This window comes from Chrysochloris asiatica, unplaced genomic scaffold (genome assembly GCF_000296735.1).
Source record: "Chrysochloris asiatica unplaced genomic scaffold, ChrAsi1.0 scaffold00168, whole genome shotgun sequence".
Classification (NCBI taxonomy): domain Eukaryota; kingdom Metazoa; phylum Chordata; class Mammalia; order Afrosoricida; family Chrysochloridae; genus Chrysochloris; species Chrysochloris asiatica.
The window spans coordinates 195,088-217,279 of NW_006408686.1; the positions used below are offsets into that span (position 1 = coordinate 195,088).

The 22,192-nt window shown below is 51.2% G+C and overlaps 2 protein-coding genes across 2 annotated transcripts; both read left to right on the plus strand.

Annotated features, from left to right (window-relative positions):
- Nucleotides 1–2,478: 2,478 nt before the first annotated feature.
- Nucleotides 2,479–13,672, plus strand: MYPOP (Myb-related transcription factor, partner of profilin). The gene is made up of 2 exons (XM_006871320.1): nucleotides 2,479–2,986; nucleotides 12,954–13,672. Exons 1-2 carry the CDS (start codon nucleotides 2,479–2,481, stop codon nucleotides 13,670–13,672), a joined length of 1,227 nt encoding a protein of 408 aa, XP_006871382.1.
- A 4,650-nt stretch (nucleotides 13,673–18,322) lies between these two features.
- IRF2BP1 (interferon regulatory factor 2 binding protein 1) lies at nucleotides 18,323–20,845 on the plus strand. The gene has a single exon (XM_006871321.1). The coding sequence runs from the start codon at nucleotides 18,681–18,683 to the stop codon at nucleotides 20,433–20,435; it is 1,755 nt and encodes a 584-aa protein (XP_006871383.1). The 5' UTR covers nucleotides 18,323–18,680; the 3' UTR covers nucleotides 20,436–20,845.
- Nucleotides 20,846–22,192: the final 1,347 nt, after the last annotated feature.

Here is a 22,192-nt window from a genome sequence, read left to right on the forward strand (position 1 = left end):
TGATGGGCTGTGGATCAGACTGTTATGATCCATACGATTTTACGCCTGATTTTCAGAAGTAGATCACCTGGTCTTTCTTCCTAGTCTATCCTAGTCTGGTTGCTCTGTTGAAAGCTGTTCAGTATTGTAACAACATGAAAGCCTCCATGAACACACAGATGGTGGCTGTACATGACGTACACTGGCAGGGATTCAAAATGGCATTTCCTGCATGAAAGATGAGAATTCTGTCACTTATTTCAAATTACAGCCAAATTCTTTTCCTACTTCACCTTTCCTCATGAAACTTACTACCTTCTTACTTACATGTTTTAATTTTTTTAGTGTGGTGGAATGAAAATTTCCATACCACAACATTCACCAATACAACAATTTGTACATTTACAATTCAGTGACAATAATCACATTCCTCATGTTAGACAATCATTCTATCCTTTTCCAAAATGATCCACCACCATTAACATAAATTCAATGCCACTCCCCCATCACTTATACAAAGGGCTTCAAAATGTTCATGGAAGAATGGAATGAAAAGATAATGGAATTTTCCCACAAATTTTTGATGTCCCCTCTTATATGTTGTTGCTCTCTATGTTGTTGCTAAGTGTCATCAAGTTAGTTCCGACTCATAGTGATCCTGTATAAATAAAGTTTCCGAGGAGTGGCTGGTGAGTTTGAATGATCGACCTTGAACTCTGCAGTCCAGTACACATCCTACAGCATTACACTAGGACTCCCCCCTTATGAAATTTTACTTATTTATTTAGTTTACTGCCTGTGGCTCCCAACTAAAAGTGAGCTGCAAGAGCTCACTGCACCTAGAACTAACGACCAAACAATATTTGGTAAATGACCTTGAGGACGCCTACAGAATGCTAAACACAAATTTCTCAGTCCTACTCTACTCCATCATTCATCTATTCCCGTGTTCTAGATTCGTTCCTGCCTCCTGGCATTTGCTTAAAGCCACGCCCTTGCCAGGATCACCCTCCATAACCCGCACACAAAAAAAAACCTCTCCCCACCCCTCCCCGCAATGACGTAAATGTGTGAACTGGGGGCCTCCCCAGGCGTGGTTAGAAAGTTGATGGGTTGCCATGGTTACTGACCCGCCGGGGGCGGGATGTCTCCAGGGCACCTCGCCTCTATGGGTTACTGTCAGCCTAGTGGTCCAGCGCAGGAGCGAGTATGGGAGGCGGCTACGCAATTTTCTCACACCCTCCACGCCACCCACGCAGTTGCCACGGAGACAAAGCGCTTCCCTCCACCGCCTTCATCTATCTCTTGGGCCAAGCGGAAAAAAGACGCATGCGCAGTTAGAAGGTAGAGTGGGTTGAAAGACGCCGGGAATCGTCTCTCCTTCCTTCCCCAAGGATTGCTACGCCTGCGCTGGGGCGCTGCCGCTGGCCAGGAGCGAAAGGCGCGCATGCGTTATTGCGGTACCAGGCGGCCAAGGGAACGAGCTAAACGCTAATCTTGCGCCTGCGCAGCTGCAGGCAGCTGGTGGAACTCGGTAGAGGGCAACGTTGCGCTTGCGCTGTGGGCATTTGAAACCCGAGCTAAGAGCTTTAGGGCAGACTGGCGCTGGGTGCGCCTGCGCCTTGGTTCGCTGGGGCGGCCGGGGGCGGGGCCCAGAGAGGGGAGGGAGAAAGGTGGGGGGAGGGAGGAGGCCGCAGAAGCCCAAACCTTAACCGACGGGCAGGAGGGGCCTGCTGCGGCGTCGGTAAGTAACGTCCCTACTCACTACGACCTCTACTCTTTCTGGAGTTCCTCACAGCCCCTGTTGCCCCTTCCTGATCCTGAGCTCCTATTATTTATTCCCAGAGTTCTCCTTAATTTCTGGCATCCCCCAGAGCTCCCACAATCTCTGCAGACCTTAATCCCTAGTATTTTTTCATCCCAGGAGCCCCCAGCTCACCGTTTTTCTCGGACATCACCCCGGAGCCTCCTTTTCATATCGATCTTATGGTCACCCCATTGCCCCGGAACCCTCAGAGCGCCTCTCTGCTCCAAGTCCCCCATTTTTGCTGCACCGTCTTCAGCATCCCCTTACCTCCATCATCCCATGATTTTTCAGCCTCTGAGACACCCCTATTCTCTTATCCTTTCCTGTTCTCCAATGTCCCCGTTCTCCTGTAACTATTGCAGATTCCCCTTTTCCTACACTTAAGCTCATTTTCCTCCATCCCCCAGACCCTCTCCCCAATTGCCGTAACTCCTCGGCGCTGCACTTTGCGCGGCGCCAGGAACACCGCGAGCGCTCTGCCCGTGTGAGTTATTATTAGGCACCTTTGACAGCCCCTCACTTCTGCCCGCCCCCACCCCTGGCCCTTGGGACCGCGGCGTCCGCATCGAGGCGGAAGGGGTGGGGCGGGCAGCTTGGGGACGCCGCGCCCCCGCCAGCGCCGTGCGCCCTGTGTCCGCAGCGCCGGCGCTCCCCATGCGCCAGGCGGCCGGACGGCGGCGTCGGGGGGCGCTATGGCTTCGGCGGCGGCGGCGGGCGAAGCGGAAGAGACCACCCGGCTGCGCAAGCCGCGCTTCTCGTTCGAGGAGAACCAGATTCTGATCCGCGAAGTGCGCGCCCACTACCCGCAGCTCTACGGCGCGCAGAGCCGTCGAGTGAGCGTGGCTGAGCGGCGGCGCCTGTGGGACGGCATTGCCGCCAAGATCAATGGTATTACCAGCTGGAAGCGCACCGGCCAGGAGGTGCAGAAGCGTTGGAACGACTTCAAGCGCCGCACTAAGGAGAAACTGGCCCGCGTGCCGCACTCCACGCAGGGCACCGGGCCTGCCGCCGAGGACGCCTTCTCCGCGGAGGAGGAGACTATTTTCGCCATCCTGGGGCCCGGCTTGGCTGCGCCCGGGGCAGGGGCCGGAACTGTGGCCGAGCAGCCCCATGCATCCGCCTCCTCACAACCGCTGACCTCAGGAGCCTTGACCCATCGCTATGTGTTATCCGAAGACCCTAGGGAGGACCGACACACAGGTAAGTACCTTCACCTTCACCTTCGAAAGAGCAGTCTCAAAGCATACTTAACTGTGTGCCTGACACTGCCCCAGCCTCCTCATGTCTTCGCTACAATTCTATGGGATGAGTGCTGTTATAGCCCCATTTTATAGCTAGGGAAACTGAGGCTCTGAAAAGTGAAAGGATTAACTACTGTCAATGTTAGGAGTGGGACCCAGACCTAAGAGGCCTGGCTCCAAAGCCCACCGGACCATCAGGATAGTAGTAACATCTAACACTCTGGGAGCATCTAGCATGTGGAAGTTAAGCCCTTAGAGCTGCTGATCCAAACGTTGGTCATTCAAACCCACCAAACAGCTTCACCAGGAGAAAGACTTGGCCATCTGATCCCAGAAAGATTATAGCCAAGAAAATCCTATAGGTCACTTCTGCTCTGTAATTCCACCATAAGTTGAAATCAACTTGACTGCTCCCAACAAAATCACATTCCAAGCACTGTCTAAATTCTTTTAACACGGGGTTTCATTAACACATCAGAGGCAGTTAAGGTAGGAACTCTGGAGACAGACTGTTGGGGCTCCTATCACAATTTTACCAATTGTATCATCTTGAGTAAAGTGGGGGTTTAAAAAACCCACTGCCATGGAGTTGATTGTGACTCAGCCCAACTCTAGAGGACAGAGAACTGCCCTATATAGCTTCCAAGATCTTTACAGAAGCAGACTGCCACATTTTCTCTCCCAAGGAGTAGCTGATGGGCTTAAACTGCAATCTTTCGGTTAGTCAATAAGCACTTAACCACCGTGCTACCAAAGCTCCTTTTGGGTAAGGTGTAGCACTGCAGTTTCTGCATCTGTAAAATGGGGCTAAGATGCCCTGGTGGTACCATAATTAAGCGCTCACCTGCTAACTGATAGGTAAAAGACTATAGGTTTGGAAGCCTTATGGGGCAGATTTCTGTCCTATAGGGTCACTATGAGTTGAAACCAGCTTGTATCAGGTTTTGTGTGTTACATTTTTTATTATGAATAGGATGAAAGTTTACAGAGCAAATCTGGTTTCCATTCATTCAGCAGTTCATACATTTGGTTTCATATTGTTGATTGCAGTTCCCATAATGTAACATCACCGTTTCAACTGTCTCCTGTGTTCTCCACCCTCCCTTCCATTCCTCCTCCTTTCCTGTGGGATCGGTTTTGAAGATGAAGATAAAAATAGCCCCTACCTCAAAGGGTTCTTGTGAAGATTCAATGTGTTAATTTTTATGAACTGCTTAGCACCATGCCTGAGAACCACTCAAGGTTGGTTTGGTACTTGATTGAGAGATTAACTGCCTTGAAGTAGGTAGTATTTCACCATTTTGTAAATTAAAGGCTCAGAGGGGTTGGGTAACCTCTCAAGGTCATGTCTTGAGCAGGTTATGGAGAACTGAGGACAAAGATCTTGCACTTAGCTTTGACTTTGAATTATTATTTCTTCTAAAGCTATGCTCAGAACACTTGCACAGTAACTGAGCTAACCCTTGCCCTGTTCTTGTGGGACACACAGTCCAGTAAGGGAGCTAGATCTGTTCCCAGGGGGTGACTGCCAACCTTTAGGTTAGCAGCTGGAGTGCTTAACCCTCTGTGCCACATGCTTGTTGTTGTTGTTAAGTGCCATTGAGTTGATTCTGACCCATAGTGATCCTGTATAGGGTTTCCAAAGAGAAGCTCGTGAGCTTGAACCACCGACCTTGCAGTTCAAATGCTTTGCAATCTGACGCATTAGCCCACAGCACCACAAGTGCCACATGCTAGGTGTTCCTAAAGTGTTGCTGATGGGCCCAGCTGTGGGCTTTGGAGCCAGGCCTCCTAGGTCTGGGTCCCACTCCTGACACTGAGAGTTGTTAATCCTTTACACTTTTCTGAGCCTCAGTTTTCCTTAGCTGTAAAACGGGTCTATAACAGCACCCCTCCTACAGGGTTGCATGTAAAGGGCTTGGAAGCCCCAAAAGCATGCCTGAACCAGTGTAGGAAATGAAGAAGAGCTTCATGGAGGAGTGGATGTCAGAATGGAGACGCCATGGATGAGACTGAATGGGCCAGATGAAGAAGAGCTGGGAAAGTGAGCCTGGTAGAAAGAGAGCTGGGCCAGTTTAGGAAACTGACACAGGTTCTCCCAGTTGGAGAGGCTGGTGCATGGAAAAGACATGAAGAAAGAAATATTAAATGAGAGCAGAGAGGTAGGCAAAGGCCAAGCTAAGGAGTTTGGATTTTATCTTAAATGTTGTAGGCAGCCACTGAAGGGTTTTGAATAAAGGAAGAACTTAGACATGAACAGATAAGACAGTGCAAGATCATTTTAATTCATAGAGGTTTGTTTACTCGCCCAAGGTCACACCGCAAGTAAATAGTGTAAGTGGGATACAGACACAGGTGTGTGTCCAACGAATCATTCATTCCCTTAACCACAGATCTAGATTGCCTGGTAATAGCAAGAGTTCCATTGATTGAGCAGTGTGGTTAGCATAAGATCACGCACACACGGTTGTAAGTTAAGGTCAAGACTTTGCAATTCATCTGGAGGGCATTTGGGAAGCAAGAAAGTGTCCTTAGCACAAGAGAGACACAATCCAATTGGAATCAACCCTCAGTCTTTTTATCAGTGAAATGGCTCCAGTGGACCAGAGCAATGATTTCAAGCTGAGTTTTTCAAAAGCTATTGTTGTTAGGGGTCCGTTGAGTCGATCCTGACTCATAGGGAACCTTATAACAGAATGAAACATGATCCAGCCCTGTGGCCTCCACACTGTCTTTATGTTTGAGCCCATAGTTGCAACAACTGTCAGTTCCCTTTTTCAAAAGCTGTTCTGTGGTTAAGGGCCATCGAGTCGGTTGCAACCCATAGAGACCACCCTGGGTAGGATTTCCGAGGAGAGGCTGGTGAACTTTAACCACCGACCTTACAGTTCTAACCAACAATGCAGTCTAGTGTATTAACCCAGAGTGCCACACCAGGATTCCTTCAAAAGCTGTACAACCCCTATATATTCATTCACTCATTCAACAAATATTTATTGAACACTGATGCTGAAGCAGCCATTATAGTGTTATTTCTGGGTGTCATCAACTTGATTCCAACCCATAGAGACCCCATACTCAAGAGTAGACTGCCCCATAGAGTTCTCTTGGCTCTCATCTTTTCAGAAGTCAGGTCTTCCTCCCACAGAGTCACTTGGTGGGTTTGAGCTGCCAACCTCTTGATTAGCAGTTGAGTGCTTTACTGTTGCACTATCAGGTACTGTAGTAAGTGCTGGGAACACCGTAGAGAACATGACGGATTCGTTCCTTTTGTGGAGCTGACATCCTAGTTGAGAAACACACAGATCATGAACAACTAACCCCCCCCCCCAAAAAAAACAGGTCAGATGCCAGGAGATGATAACAACTAAGAAGGAAAAACAGCCTGTGAAAAAGATAGTGAGTGATGGAAAGGCAAGGTGGTGTGAGGGGTTTGCTAAGATAAGGTAGTTAGAGAGGGCTTATTTGAGGAGCTGAAGTTTGTGTGGAGACCTGACTAGAAGAGCAAGTACATGGTTATTTTGGAGGAGCGTTCCAGAGAGAGGAACTAGCAGGTGCAAAGGCCCTGCGGCAGGAATAGATTTAGAGCATCCTAGATTACACACTGACCCATCATGTTGGTTCATGACAAGAATGGGGCTTGGGGCTCTTCCAGACTCCCCTCTGTCGCCTGAGGTGTCTTTAGTGACACTGGAGGGAAAGAGTAACAGTGAGCTCTTACCTATGTGCCGGGAACTGTCCTAAACCCACAGTAACTCAGTTAATCCCTGTAGTGAACCCCAGGGAGAGGTTTTAGTATTTGTCACTCTTGCACCCGCACACACACACACACACACACACTGCTGTTTATTTGTTGTTGTTAAGTGCCTTTGAGTAGTTACAAATATAATACTTAAATTCTCCTGTTGATCTTTCAGAGGAACCCTGGTGGGTTCATTAAGCACTAGGCTGCTCACTGAAAGGTGGGTGGTTGCAACCCACCAGCCGCTCCCTAAAGATTTACAGCCTGAGAAATTCTATGTAGCAGTATACTCTGTCCTCTAGGATTACTTCAGTCAGAATCGACTCAATGATTCGGTTTGAGTGAATGAGTGGCCCCTCCAGGACTCTTGTAAGCCTTGTGGGCATGGAGGCTGGGTTACTTTTTGTTACTTTTACTCAATACACTAGAAAAGATGCATTTCAGAGTACCTGCAGTTTCTATGCCTTTTATAAGGGAAACTTGCACCCACCCAACCTTAGCTCCCCGTCCCGCCCAGAGCCCTCATACAAGAAGTAGTTACAATGGCAGGATCTAAAGTCCTGGTTCCTGGGTGGTCCAAATGATTTGCTCTTAACTCGTATGGCGCCGTAGGATACGCACTCGACCTCAAGATCAGTTTGAACTATACGGTCGGTAGTTCAAACTTAACCAGTTTACTCCTTGGAAACCCTATAGAGAGTCGCTATGAGTTGGAACTAACTTAATGGCACTTAACAACAGCTAACCAAAAAGTTGGTGGTTCAAAGCCACCCAGCAGCACCACAGAAAAAACGCCTGGTGATCTGCTTCCACAAAGATTACAGCCAAGAAAAACGTGTTGGGGCCCAGTTCTACTCTGATACATGGGGATGTCTAGGAGTCAGAATTCATTCCATGGACGTGGACTTGGTTTTAGATTCTGGTACCAGCCTGTTTTCACATCCCTCCTCCACTTGCGGCCAGCTCTTGGACAGCCTCTCTCTCTGAACTCCCAAGCCACCTCATTTGTAAAACAGGGGTGATTTCAATGATAGCACTTGCCCCCCTCCAGGAAATTGCTGGGAGGACACCGGGAGATAACATAGGAGGAGACTTGAACACAGAACCTGGCTGAGAAGTTATGTTGTTGTTGTTAAGTGCCGTTGAATCGATTCCTGTATAGGGTTTCCATGGAGAAGCTGGTGAGCTTGAACCACTGACCTTGCAGTTCAAACAACTTTGCAGTCTGACATTAGCCCACAGCGCCTCACCAGAGTACCATCAAGTTGGTTCCAACTCATAGCTACCCTGTAGAGGGTTTCTGAGGAGCCACTGGTGAGTTAGAACCACCAACCTTGCTCTTCAATGCTTATCCTACAGTGCCACACCAGGACTCCGTGGCTGGGAACAGAGTCCAGTACAGGTAAACTGTGGTCATTGCTCTCCCGGCCTGCCCTCTTCCCCTCCCCCCTAACTGGTTGGCGGAGGAAGACTGAACCTCAGTATAAAAGCTGAAAGCGGCTGTTTTTGTTGTTGATGATGTTGTTTCTTTGTTCCTTAATCTCGGCCACATTTTTTTTGAATATGGATAGCCAAAAGGCAGTTGGGCTGTGTGAGGGATAGTGTTGTTTTTAAACTTTTTGTGAACTGGGTGGGTGAAAGTTTACAGAGCAGATAAGTTTTCCGTTCAACAATTCATAAACACTTGTTTCATGCCATTGCTGGTAGTCCTCACCGTGTGTGACATCACGTAACCCACCCACTTCTCCCTTGTGTGACCAGTGTCCATTTGTCCTGTCCTAACCCTGGTTGCCTGTTACTGAGAGAGCTAAGAGCAGGCCATCTGATTGGGACTCAAAGGGGAAGGCTGACTTTCTGAGGAAGGAATAGTTCAGCTGGAGCTGGCCAGAGGGTGGTGCTGAAGGGAGGTGAGCCTGGTGGGCCTGGTAGAGGGAACAGCGAGTGCAGGGTCCCTGAGGCAGGGAAGAGGAGCAGAAAGGAGGAAACGGCAGTACTGGGAAGGCCAGAGCTGAGGCCTTGTAGACAGCGGTAGAGGCTAAACTTTCTACTGGGGCATTCTGTGGAACTGCTAGGTAGATTTGAACCAGCAACCTCTAGGTTAACAGGTGAGTAAATCATTTATACAATTTAAGGACCCAAGTAAGAGTTAAGCCAAAACCAAATCCAATTCTGATACATACTTACCCTATGTTGTTGTTGGTGTGTGCCGTGGAGTCTGTTCCGACTCATAGCGACCCTGTCTGTGTAGGGTTTCCGAGGCTGTAAATTTTTATGGGAGCAGAAAGCCTCATCTTTCTCCCACAGAACCGCTGGTAGTTTCGAACTGCTGACTTTGTGGTTCACAGCCCGATTCGTAACCACTACGCTACCAGAGCTCCTTAGTTACCCAATAGAATACAGTAAAATGGTCATACAGGGTTTCCTAGGCTGAGTTGGAATTAACAAAGCAGCGACTGTCACATCTTTCTCCCACAGAGATCAAACCGAAGACCTTTCAGTTAGAAGTCGAGTGCTTAACCACTGTGCCACCAGGGCTCCTTCAAGTAGGGTGGTTGTTGTTAGGTGCCATTGAACCAGGTCCATCTTATAGCAACCCTACATACAACAGAACACAGTACTGCCCACGCCATCCTGACAGTCACTGCTATGTGTCCGTTCACGTTGCAGCCACTGTGCTGTGTCAGTCCCGCTCAGTTTTGCTGACCCTCCGTTTTACCAAGCACGATGTCCTTCTCCAGGGACTGATCCCTCCTGATGACATGTCCAGAGTACAGGAGATGAAGTCTCGCCATCTTTGCTACTGAGGAGCGTTCTGCTTATATTTCTTCCAAGACAGATTTGTTCATTTTTCTGGCAGCCCCTGGTCTATTCAGGTGGCATTTAGGGAGAGAAAAGGACAGACAGAGAAGCTTTTTTTAAAGTTTTTATTGTGAATTAGGCAAAGGTTTACAGAGTAGATCAGTTTTCCATTCAACAGTTGATACACATTTTGTTTCATCTCATTGATTATAGTCCCTACAATGTAACATCACTTAACCCACCGCCTCCCTGCCTTTCTTGTTTCCATTCCTCCTGGTTTCCTAACCTTTCTAAACTTTGTACTTGGTAAATGCTGCCCTCTGGTTTTCAAATTATTCTAAGGTGTGTGTACCTCTCTAGTCTTACTCTTTCCCCTAATAGACCTGTCTATTGTTCAGCCTAAATTGAGGCATAGCGAGTTCATTTCCAGACCTTTGAAGAATGACTAAGGGTCATAATTTGGGGTCTTCCACCAGTCTCTCCACCCAATAAACCTAGTCTCTATGATTTGAAGTTTTGTTCCACATTTTCCTAAGCAGGAGCTATTTTAGTGAGTAGTGAAGGAAGGGCTTCCTGACGGTGATATTGAGCAGAGTCCTGAAGGAGAGCATGAGAGGGGAGCCAGCAGACGTCAAGAAAAAGATCTTTCCAGAAAAAGAAAACAGCTGGAGCAAAGGCCCTGGGGCAGCAGCAAGTTCAAGGTCCCTGAGGCAGGGAACAGGAGCAGAAAGAAGGACCCGGCAGTAGTGGGAAGGTCGGAGCTCTGAGAAGGGCTCCATGGGAAAGTTTGGAGCCGAGAAGAGACAGCATCTGACTTGTATTTTTTCGTAACAATTTTATTGAGAAATAGGGACCTGGTGGTGCAGTTTACTAAGTTTTGGACTGCTTAACCAGAAGGTTGGAAGTTGAAACCCACCAGCCTCTCCGAGGGAGAAAGATGCACCCATAAAGATTTACAGTCTCAGGAACCCTATGAAACAGTTCTACCCTGTCCTATATGGTGGATATGAGTCAGAATCAACTCGATAGCAATGGGTTATTATACCCCACCATAGAATTCACCCATTTAAAATGCACCAAGTTGTGCAGTTTATCACCACAGCCCATTTGCATGACCATAAAAAAAAACTTGAGTCCCCTTAGCCATCATCTTCTCATCCACTCATTACCCTAGCCCTAAAACAAAAACAACCAAGCCAATTACTTGTTGAGTCAATGCTAACTCATGGTGACCCCATATGTGTCAGAGCAGAACTGCAAACCATAGGGTTTTCAATGGCTGTGAGCTTTTGGAAGTAGATTACCAGGCCTTTCTTCCGAGGTGCCTCTGGCTGGATTTGAGCTGCCAACTGTTTGTTTTTATTTTTCCCACATCAACTTTTTATGTTAATAAATAAAGCATCAGAAACCCTAAACAGGGTTGCTATAGGTCAGAAACCGACTCAATGGCACTTATCAACAATAACACTCATGGTTTAGCTGATATTTCACATTTAAAAGTGAGGAAAACCTCTAGGCCCAACTAGATAACTGCCAGTCTTTTGGTTAGCCTCACTCAGGAACTCTGCCTCCAACCTTCCTCATACTCATCTCAGCCTTACAGAGTAGAACTGCCCCATATGGTGTGCAAGGCTGTAAGCACTAGGGAAGCAGACTGACGGTTATTTCTCCTGCAGAGCCTCTGTTGAGTTTGATTCCATGGCCTTTCAGTTAGCAGCCCAGTGTTTCAGCCACTACTCATCCAGGCTCAAACTGCTCCAAGCCCTAGGCAACCACTAATCTACTGTGTCTCCTTAGATTTGCTTACTCTAGACAGTTCATAGAAGTGTACTCATATAAGACATGGTCCCTAGTGACCAGCTTCTTCCCCGTAACATAACTGAATTGTATTTTAGTTGGACTCTCATGCTGCCGGTGAACAGGCTGTGGAGTGGAGGGGGAGGGGATGGGGGAAGCCAGGACCCACTGAGGAGGCAACTGCATTCATCCAGGTAGGAGATGATACGTGGTCGGACCATGGAGATGGAAAGACATTGGCATTGACTTTCATTTTAGGTAGAGTTAGGGACTGTGTCTTTGGAGTGAGAAAGATAAATGAAGGTGTTTAGCCTGAGCAGCTGAGGGAGGAGCAGGTTGGGAGGGTAGGGAGAGTCAGGATCTCAGATCTTGGCAAGTGAGTTTGAGGCGCTATTAGACAGTTGAGTGAATCTGCTGAGTAAGAAACTGGATGTGTAGAGTCTGTAGTTCAGGGGAGAGGTTTGTGCTGGGGGACAAGTCTCAGAGTCTGTGCTTGAAGACTGAGTTCAACGCTATTCAACCCAAGTGGGTTGAGAAAGAGGAAGCCGAACTAGCCCAAGGTTGAACTGGTGTAGACCAATGATCCTGAACTCCAGTCTCTGCCAGAGAGACCCCCTGCCACTGCCCTAGCACCCCAGCTCTCTCCTAGCTCCCCTAGACTGGACCCCAATTGCCCCAGGACCCAGCAAGACAATTAGAGAAGGGTTTGTATGTCTGGACCATTCAGAGTAAGTTGACCCTTCCTCTGAGTGGGATGAGAGCTACCCAGGTCCCTGTTTCCACTCAGGCTGGTATCAGCTACCAGGTTGACTAAATGACAGGGCTTCCAAAAGTTTGTATAGAAATGGAATGAAAAGGTAATCAAATTTTTCCACACAGTTTTTAAAGATTGGTGGCTTGAACTTAGCCAGCGACTCCAAGGACAAAAGACTTGGGCAAAGACTGTTGGTTGCTGTAGTTACTTGCCCTTCAGACTCAAGGCAACCCCACGTGTTAGGTGAAGTTGCTCTGTAGGGTTTTCTTGAAGTAATCTTTATGGAAGCAGATTGCCAACACTACCAGTAAGTGAGGAGCCCTTGTAATGCTGTAGAGTTAGCACTGAACTGCTCACCACAAGGTCAGCAGCTCAAACCCACCAGTTGCTCCAGAAGAGAAAAATGAAGCTTTCTGCTCTTCTAAAGATTTACAACCTCAGAAACTTTATTATAGAGTCGCTATGAGTCAGAATTGACTCATTGAATTTTTGGTGTTACCAGTAAGTAGGTGGGTTTGAACCACCAACCTTTAGGTTAGGAGTTAAGCACAAAGATGACTTAAGGTCCTTTTCTGTAAAGACAACCACAAAAACACTGTGGTGCAGTCCTATTCGGTAACACACGGGGTCACCATGAGTTGAAGACAACTTAAGCTTCCCTTCCAAGGAAAGATAACTGGTCCTGGGCATCCGTTCCACGGAAAGATACTTACTTTCGAAGGATCACCTGGGAGCCTGGACAGGTAGGAACTGGAAGAGGAAGGTGGGAAGGGGTAACCGAGTCTGCAGGGCGGGGCGGGGTCCCACCCACCTGACCCACCTCTCTCTCCACAGATACGCCAGCCCTTGGCAAAGGGGGACGCTCCAGCAGCCCAGAGCCCTGGGTCCCGCCCTCCTGCTCTCCCCAGGAGCGGGGCTGCCAGCGACCCAAGGAGCGTGAGTCCCCGCCCCCTCCAGCCCAGCAGTCGGTCCAGATGTCCCGCCAGGCCTTGTCTCCATCGCCCCCAGCCCCGCCCCCGTCCCTGCCAGCTCCCTCTCCACTACCACCGCTTCCACTGCCGCCACCACCCCGCGTGGCACCTACGCCTCCCAGCGCGCTACCCCCTCTGCCTACTCCAGTCACACCCTCGGCCCCAGACCCTTCCCTGGACTTCCTGCGAGCCCAGCAGGAGACTGCCAACGCCATCCGGGAGCTGGCTGGCACCTTGCGGCAGGGACTGGCCAAACTGAGCGAGGCCCTCAGCACCCTGCTTCCTCTTCTGCCGGGAGCCCCAGCCGACCCACTGCCCCCGCCGCCTGTACCCCAGCCCCCCAGGCCCGTACTGCCCCTACCCACCCCCAAGATGGAAATCACCCCAGAGCCCGTGTCCGTTGTGGCTACGGTCGTGGACGGAGCGGTGGTGGCAACCAGGGGCGTGATTATCGGCCCTAGGAGCGAAGAGGGAAGCCCCCGTCCAGCCCCTGCCCCCCTCGCGCCCCACGACTCACCCCCACACAAGAGGAGAAAGGGTTTCCCCACACGGAAGAGACGTGGGCGATGGAAATCTCCGTGAGATTTCCGTGGGTCTGAACCTGCCTGCGCCCCCTACCCGCTCCCGGCTTGGCACAGTCCAGGGGGGCATCCCTTCATCATCCCAGCTGCGCCCTAGGATCCCGCTCCAGGGGTGTAGGCACCCCACGCCCTATACTAGTTAGTGCCTGATTATCTGGGGGTGGGGGGAGCTCGTGGATAAGCTCCCCGGTCCCCCTTCCCCAGTACAATGCTCTCTGCCTGGCTGCCACCCTTAACTTTGCCTTCTAAGCCATCAATATTTTGTTATTTATTATTGCCCCCTGTGGGGGGGAGGAAGAACCTCGCGGGTCTGCACATACCCCCGCCCATCATCACAACTCTTGTTGACTTGAAGAATTGACCTGTGGGGGCCTCACCACCTCTCCAACCCAGACTTTGGAAGGGGTGGGGGTTTGCAAGACAAATCAAAAGAGAGATGATAAAGGGGGAGTGGAGCTCAGTTCCCATGCAGGTTCTAGGTTGGGCCCTCTGCCACACTACTGCAGTCTCTGCTCTCCCCAGTGGTGACAAGATACCAATAAACTTATTTTTAATACAATAACTTGGGGCTCTGTCTGAGCCAGGCCTGGGGGTGGAGGTGGGAGGAGCATCTACTCTTGCCCTGTCCCCACTGCTGGAGAACGGGATATTTTTTCATCGCACACCTGGAAAGTCCCAGGTTGAGTGGGTTTTCAGCCTCTTTTAAAAAAATTTAAAGCCATCAAATCTTCTGGACGAATGAAATTTCATTCCTCTACATCTTCAAGTACTGACCTAAATGTCATTTCCTCTGGATCCTGTCCCCCAGACTAGGCAAGACAGATCCACCTCTTAGATTTTCTCTCAGTGTCTTAAACTCCTCGGCTGCTGTGCTATTTAGTGTTCTTGACTTGATTCTGACTCAGTGACCCATATAGGATTTCCGAGAAGCAGCTGGTGAGATTGAACCACACGACCTTTGGGTTAGCAGGTCCAGTGTGTATCCTACACCGCCACATTAGGACTCCTTGGGCTTCTCAAGTACCCATAAATGAACACATGCCTTTACCTGTTGACGGAATGGTCCTCCCATAATGAAGACAAGAGCTGGCTCCCAACACCTGTTGCAGTGCCTGGTAGCAAAGTGGATAATTGCTACCATTTTGGATGCAGTTTAGGATCTTCCACTAACCTCAAGGATGGGAGTTCAAACCCAACAAGCTGCTCCTTGGAACAAAGACCTGGTGATTTACTATAAAAAGTATTTTTTGTTGTTGTATGCCATGGAGTTGCTTTAGACTCGGTGACCTTGTACAGGGTTTCTGAGGCTGTAAATCTTTACGGGAGCAGAACACCTCATCTTTCTCCCGCGGAACAGCTGGTAGTTTCAAACTGCTGACCTTAAGGTTCACAACCTGATTTGTAACCACTATGCTACCAGAGCTCCTATAGCCTGGAAAACCCTATGGAGCAGTTCTACCCTGACGAACATGACGTCACCATGAGTTGAACGCAATTGGACAGTAACAAGTTTGGATTTTACATTAAGTTTTTTAATTCCATCCGGCCTGGATCGACTGCTGCAGCTCAGCCCAGCTTTGTAACATTGAGCAAACAAGCTCACTTCTATGGGCCTCAAGTTTTCTCATCTGTAAAATGGGCCTACAGAGAAAGTAGTCTTTATTTTCTACAGTTAAATTGTTTTCATCCTTCAGGTCTCCATTCAAATACTACCTCCTCTGGAAAGCTTTCTGACTCCACACCAGGGCTGTTAATCACAAAACGCAGTTAAATAATCATTTTGAGTAGTTTAAAATTGAGTGCCCACCTCCATCACCAGGTTGAGCCAGGTCAGGGCAAGACCTTGGCCTGTTTTGGTCAGTGTTGTATGCCCATCACAGAAGGGAGGTTGAATATTTGTTGAATTAGTGGACGAATTTAAAAAAACAAAACTACCTTCATGTATGAGTCAAGCACCCTACTAACAATTTACCTACTTACATAATACACTAAAAAGGAGCCCTAGCATCCGTCCGTCCCAGTGGGGTAAGGGTTGAGGTGTTAACCAAAAGGTCAGTGGTTGGAGTCCAGTAGCTGCTCTGAGAACGATGTGGCAGTTCGTTTCTGTACACATTACAGCCTTGGAGACCCTATGGAAGAGTTAGGTCCTGCCGGGTCCCTATCAATTGGAGTTATCTCCAGGGCAGTTTCTCCTCCCTCAAAAGGTTTAAAACCTCAGAAACCTTATATGGGATCACTATGAGTTGGAACGGACTCAACAGCATTTAACAACAGCAAAGGCATTCAATAAAGAACACACCCCAGGGGTTTGCATTTTTTCAGAGGAAAATAACAGCTTTCTTAAGCTTACGGACTTGCCTGAGGCCACAGCCGGACAGTCCAGTCCAGTCACCTGAGTTTGCCTCTGGTCAGAACTCTGAACTCCCACTAACCAGTTCCTTTCAAGTCAATTCTGACCCATGACCATCCCATATGTGTCACAGTAAGTGTGTGGTTTAGGGTTTTTAGTCCTGGTGTGGCGCTGTAGGATAAACCCTGGACTGCAGGGTCCGTGGGAACCACAAGGTTGGCAGTTCAGACTCACCAGCTGCTCCCTGGAGAGGATTGCTATGAGTTGGAACCAACTTGAAGGTACTTAACAGCAATCTTTTCAAACTAGATAACCAGGCCTTTCTTCTTAGGTACCTGAGTGGACTTAAACCTTTAACGTAGTTCAAATACCAGTGTGCTGTTTGCACTGCCCAGAGACTCCTAACTCCCTCTAGTTTAAGTGCTGTCAAGTAGGTTCCGACCCATTGGGACCCCGTATAGACAGGGTTTCTGAGGAGTGGCTGGTGAGTTTGAACCGTGGGCCTTGCCATTCAAACCGACCTGGCAGTCCAGTGCATTAACCCACAGAAAAATCCATTTTAGGGATGCATGGACTTGTTCATATTTCTATATTAAGCTTTAATGTTATTTTAAAAGGAAGTGTAGCTAGTATGTGAAACCCAGGATTGTGTATCTATTGTTTAAACCCAAACCAAATTGCTGTGGAGTTGATGATTCTGACTCTTAGTAACCCCACACGGCAGACTAGAACTAGGGCTTCCAAGGCTGTTTATCTTTCTCCAGCAGAGTGGCTGGTGGATATGAACTTCAGACCTTGTGGTTAGCGACCCAATGCCAAACGTAAATATTGTTGAAGGGATTTCACTTCACAATGTTAAGAAAATTCTGTTATTAAGTGCCGTAGAGTCCGTTCCAACCCACAGACCCTGCATAGAGTTCTGAGAAGCAGCCGGTGAACGTGAGCCGCAGACTGCAGATCTAACGCATTTATATTAATCCACAGTGTCACACCAGGACTCAATAATAAAACAGGAGAAACATAATTTCTAACACGTCTAAGTAAAATTGTGACGTTTGGATTATAGATAAAAATCAGAGATGCTGCGGCAGCAATTGGAGGTGAAGAGAGCAGGTAACTCTGGACTAATTCGAAAACTGAATGCAACTCTAGCAAGTGGTTCAAATATTTTTCCGAGTATTTTTGAGCGCTTAAACATGGACCCAGGCCTAGAGAATGAAAGGGGCTGATGTGAGCGAGAACCTAAAACTGACCCCCTCCTCAAGCCTGATTTCCACTGTTCCAGGTTTTAGGGATAGAAAGCGTGGGGGTTCCCAAAATCTGGCTGGATTTAGCAAGTATCAAGCGCTGAATTTGGGGGTAAGAAGGCTGGTGCTTGCTCTTCACCAATATAGATACCACCTTGCTCGCAATCTCTGGCCCCTTTCCCTTCCTCCAAATTGGGGACCGGCAGAAGACGAGGGTTACCCAAACCCAGGGCGCTGAGAGAACAGGAAAGGGGGTGGGGGTGGGTGACGACAGACACTGAGGAAACCGTGAAGGCCTTTCCCCAACCTCCCAGACAGCGGAAGTGCGTCAGTTGATCTGCAACGCAGAGCATTTGGGGAATTGTAGTGAAATCGGGAGGGGGCGGAGAAGCCAGCTGTGTAACCATTTGGACGCCACACAATGCCGCCGGCAGAGTTGAAGCCGAGTTAAAGAACGTTTGGTCATTCCTTTCCTTTACCAGGTGAGGAAACTGAGGCAGAGGTCTGGCCTGAAGGTCCTCAGTCTTATTTCTTTAACTTGTCCTGCTCACAGCCAGAGGCAAATATCCAAGAATCTGGGGATAACCAACTACTGAGGAGACAACCCCTTCCATGTGACAGCTAGCCGGCCCCCAGCTCGGAAACCATTCAATGAGGACACCCGGGAGCGGCTTGCCTTCCTAACCCTTCATTGGACCGCCTCTTCAGTTAATGGGCGGGATAACGGTGGCTCAGAGAGGGCACGTTTTTTACTCAAAGCTGCACAGCAACTCAGTGTTCGAATGGACCCCTGGCAACCTGTCTGTCCCCAGTTTCTGAAGTCATTTGTATCACAATCCCACTCTCAACCCTTAAGCCTCAGCTCCCCGGGGCACGCAGCACACCCTGCCCGGTGGCGAGGAAAGAGAAGGGTTCCTGAGGAGAGGCAACGAGCCCCCTTCTACTCGCCGTCCCCTTTAAGAGCTGACCCCCTGCGGGACTACGTTTCCCAGAAGGCTTTGCCGGAGCCTTATGTAACTTTCCCTGCGAAGCGGCCTCTGGGGCAGAGGAAGGAGGTGGAGGCGGCGGCGGCGGCCGTTGCGGCGGCGGCGGCGGGAGCGGCGGGAGCCTGAGGCGGCGGCGCCCGTGGCCCATCACGGGGCCCGAGCTGTGCGCCTCGGTCCGGAGTCCGGACCGGCCGAGTGCTCCGACGTGTTTCTATCTACCTTTTCAGGGAAGGCTAGAGTGAGGAAAAAGGCTTAGGGCCCAGGGGGCGGGGAAGGGGGGCCGGGCCTGGATACCGCGGGGAAGCGGAGCCGGACACCGGGCCGTGGCTCGCGCGGTCCGGGGAACACTGATCAGACGTCGGTGACGCGGATCGAACGCCGGTGCCTGGTGGAACGCGAAGGCTGGGCGGCACGCGCACTGGGGCCATGGCGTCGGTGCAGGCGTCCCGCCGCCAATGGTGCTACCTGTGTGACCTGCCCAAGATGCCGTGGGCCATGGTGTGGGACTTCAGCGAGGCAGTGTGTCGTGGCTGCGTGAACTTCGAGGGCGCGGACCGCATCGAGCTGCTCATCGATGCTGCCCGCCAGCTCAAGCGCAGCCACGTGCTCCCAGAGGGCCGATCCCCCGGCCCCCCGGCCCCCAAGCACCCTTCCACCAAGGACCTGGCGGCGGCCACTACGTCGGGGCCTCAGCTCCCACCCCCACAGCCCCAGCCCCAGCCGTCGGGCACTGGAAGCGGCGTCTCAGGCCAGGACCGCTATGACAGAGCCACTTCATCAGGCCGTCTCCCGTTGCCCTCACCTGCCCTGGAGTACACCCTGGGGTCCCGCCTGGCCAATGGACTGGGTCGTGAGGAGGCTGTGGCCGAGGGGGCTCGAAGGGCTCTGCTTGGCTCAATGCCCGGCTTGGTGCCTCCTGGGCTACTGGCTGCCGCAGTGTCTGGTCTGGGAAGCCGGGGTCTGACGTTGGCACCCGGCTTGAGTCCTGCCCGTCCAGCCTTCGGTTCTGATTTTGAGAAGGAGAAGCAGCAGAGGAATGCGGACTGCCTGGCAGAACTGAACGAGGCCATGCGGGGCCGGGCAGAGGAGTGGCACGGGCGTCCCAAAGCTGTTCGTGAGCAACTGCTAGCACTGTCCGCCTGTGCCCCGTTCAACGTCCGCTTCAAGAAGGATCACGGGCTGGTGGGACGGGTGTTCGCCTTCGATGCTACTGCCCGCCCTCCAGGCTACGAGTTCGAACTGAAGCTTTTTACCGAGTACCCTTGTGGTTCGGGCAATGTGTACGCAGGGGTCCTGGCGGTGGCCCGGCAGATGTTCCATGATGCTCTGCGGGAGCCGGGCAAGGCCCTGGCCTCCTCAGGCTTTAAGTACCTGGAATATGAGCGCCGGCACGGTTCCGGGGAATGGCGCCAGCTGGGAGAGCTGCTCACCGATGGGGTCCGCAGCTTCAGAGAGCCAGCTCCAGCGGAGGCCCTGCCCCAGCAGTACCCAGAACCGGCCCCTGCAGCCTTGTGCGGGCCACCCCCTCGAGCCCCATCCCGGAACCTGGCTCCCACGCCACGCCGTCGCAAGGCATCCCCTGAGCCGGAATGCGAAGCGGCTGGGAAGCTGACCACTGAGGAACAGCAGCAGCGACACTGGGTCGCACCCGGTGGTCCGTACTCCACCGAGACCCCAGGTGTGCCTTCACCCATTGCTGCTCTGAAGAATGTGGCCGAGGCCCTGGGCCACTCACCCAAGGACCCTGGTGGGGGTGGGGGTCCCGGGCGGGCAGGGGGTGCCAGCCCTGCAGCCTCCTCCACAGCCCAACCTCCAGCCCAACATCGGCTTGTGTCACGTAATGGTGAGGCAGAAGTCAGCCCCACGGCAGGGGCTGAAGCTGTCAGCGGGAGTGGAAGTGGCACTGGGGCCACCCCGGGGGCCCCACTGTGCTGCACCTTGTGCAGGGAGCGACTGGAAGACACCCACTTCGTCCAGTGCCCCTCCGTACCTGGACACAAGTTCTGCTTCCCCTGTTCACGGGAGTTCATCAAGGCGCAGGGCCCTGCAGGCGAGGTGTACTGCCCGAGTGGTGACAAGTGCCCACTCGTGGGCTCCTCCGTCCCATGGGCCTTCATGCAGGGCGAGATCGCCACTATCCTTGCTGGAGACATCAAGGTCAAGAAAGAGCGGGACCCCTAGACCATCACTGCCACCAGGCTACTGCTCCCGGCCCCTTTGCCATCCACCGCTGCTGCGGATAAATTATTCCCTCCCCCACCCAAACCAATGCCACCCCCACCCGTGTACATACCCCCTTCCTCAGTCCCCATGGGTTCCCTGGGGTAGATGCTTTGGGGGCGGGGGGAGAAAGCTTGTGGCTCATGTCCAAGGGGGTGTTTGGGGTCCTCTGGGCCCTTCCGATTTCCTTCCCTCCTTGGCTTGGCTTTTCTGCTGCTTGTAGTTGGGGAGGAGGCTACCTCTTCAGAAGGGGTCCCCTGAAATCTTGCTCTTTATAAACCAAGCAAAGCATTTTATTCCCCCCACCCCATACTTTCTCCCGCCCCAGTTTTCCTCCTTCAATAAACCTAAAGATGGGTTTGTTTTTTTCCTCTGGGTCCTTTAGTTGTCTGAGATGCTGCGCCCTCTTAGGGATCGAACTAATCCTGCAGGGAGAGTGTGTACACTTGTAACCTCCAGGTGGCGCTCTTCACCCAGGCAGCCTGCTGACTGTTTTTGCAAATGCTGTCCACAGTCAGACATTCTAGCCCTCAGCCCTTTGACCGTTTTCCAGGCAACAAAAGTGAGGCTCAGAGAGGGGATGGTATTTGCATAGAGACCATAGCTTAGCTTGGCGTCAGGTTTTCCTACTGTCACTGCTCCATTTCTTCCATCTACCCAGAATAAGAAGGGCTCGATACCTATGGGGAGAAGGGGAAGACTCAGTGGGAGCCATGCAGTCGGTTCCTGCTGGACAGGGAGAGAATAGAGGCTAGACTGCAAGGAGAACTGCCCACGGAAAAGGAAATTTACCTCCACAGGGTAAACTAACTGGTTCCTTGGAAACAAGGTCATTGGGGCTTGGCCTCTGTTAGTGCCGAAAAGGCGGAGACTTAGGAAGTTTGAACTGGGCTCCACAGGCGGCCACCCTAGAACACGGTGACAGCCAAGGGAAAAGACGTGCCCCACCCCCACTGCGGCCACCTCTGATGTGTGCGGCCTTGTCCCGCACCTGCCGGCTGGGCTGATCATTAACCAGGACTTCCTGCAATGCTGGCGTCACGGGGCGGGGCTTGAGCTGACTACAGCAAAGCAGGGGTTAAGGCAAGGGGCAGCGCCAGGAACCCAGCCCCCACCTCAGCGACCCTGAAGGGGAGATTCCAGGAAGCGGTGCAAAGGCAAAGGCAGCTGGTGGCCGTAAAGATATGAATATTGGTGTCTACTGGTACTTGGCAGTATCAGAAACCTAAGGTCACCCCCAGATCTCAGGAAACCCAAGTGTTTCATCACCTCCACCTGGAGGACCAGAACATCCTGACCCATCCTACTTACCCAGATGTCTGCCAGACACCTGGCAGCTCCACTGTCCCAACTATTAGGGACCCTGGGACTTCTTCACATCTGGAGGGTCCTAGTACTTAACAGGGGTCCCATCCCCCACGTCACCAGGTCTCAAGTGTTTGGTCACCCCTGGCACTGCCAGCCTGGGCTCTGGGCAGGGCTGGGAAAACCACCCCTGGTTAAATACACGTAGACGATAAGCCTGGGGCGAGGGAGGCACTGGAGCTCCGGAACTGGGCTACCCTCCCTCCCAACCTTCCCTGGCCCACCTTGCCGCCCCTGGGATTGGCTATCCCCTGCCCTCAAATCCTCAAGGCTTAGAGACCTACAGATACCAGGTCCCTATGCCCCAGTTGGGACTAGAGAGCTGTGTAGGACACCTGGTTCTTTAAGAACAG

Coding starts and splice junctions, on each gene's coding strand:
- IRF2BP1 (XM_006871321.1), top strand. CDS start 18,681: ATGGCGTCGGTGCAGGCGTCCCGCCGCCAATGGTGCTACCTGTGTGAC.
- MYPOP (XM_006871320.1), top strand. CDS start 2,479: ATGGCTTCGGCGGCGGCGGCGGGCGAAGCGGAAGAGACCACCCGGCTG. Junction 2,987..12,953: donor TAGGGAGGACCGACACACAG/GTAAGTACCTTC, acceptor CTCTCTCCACAG/ATACGCCAGCCCTTGGCAAA.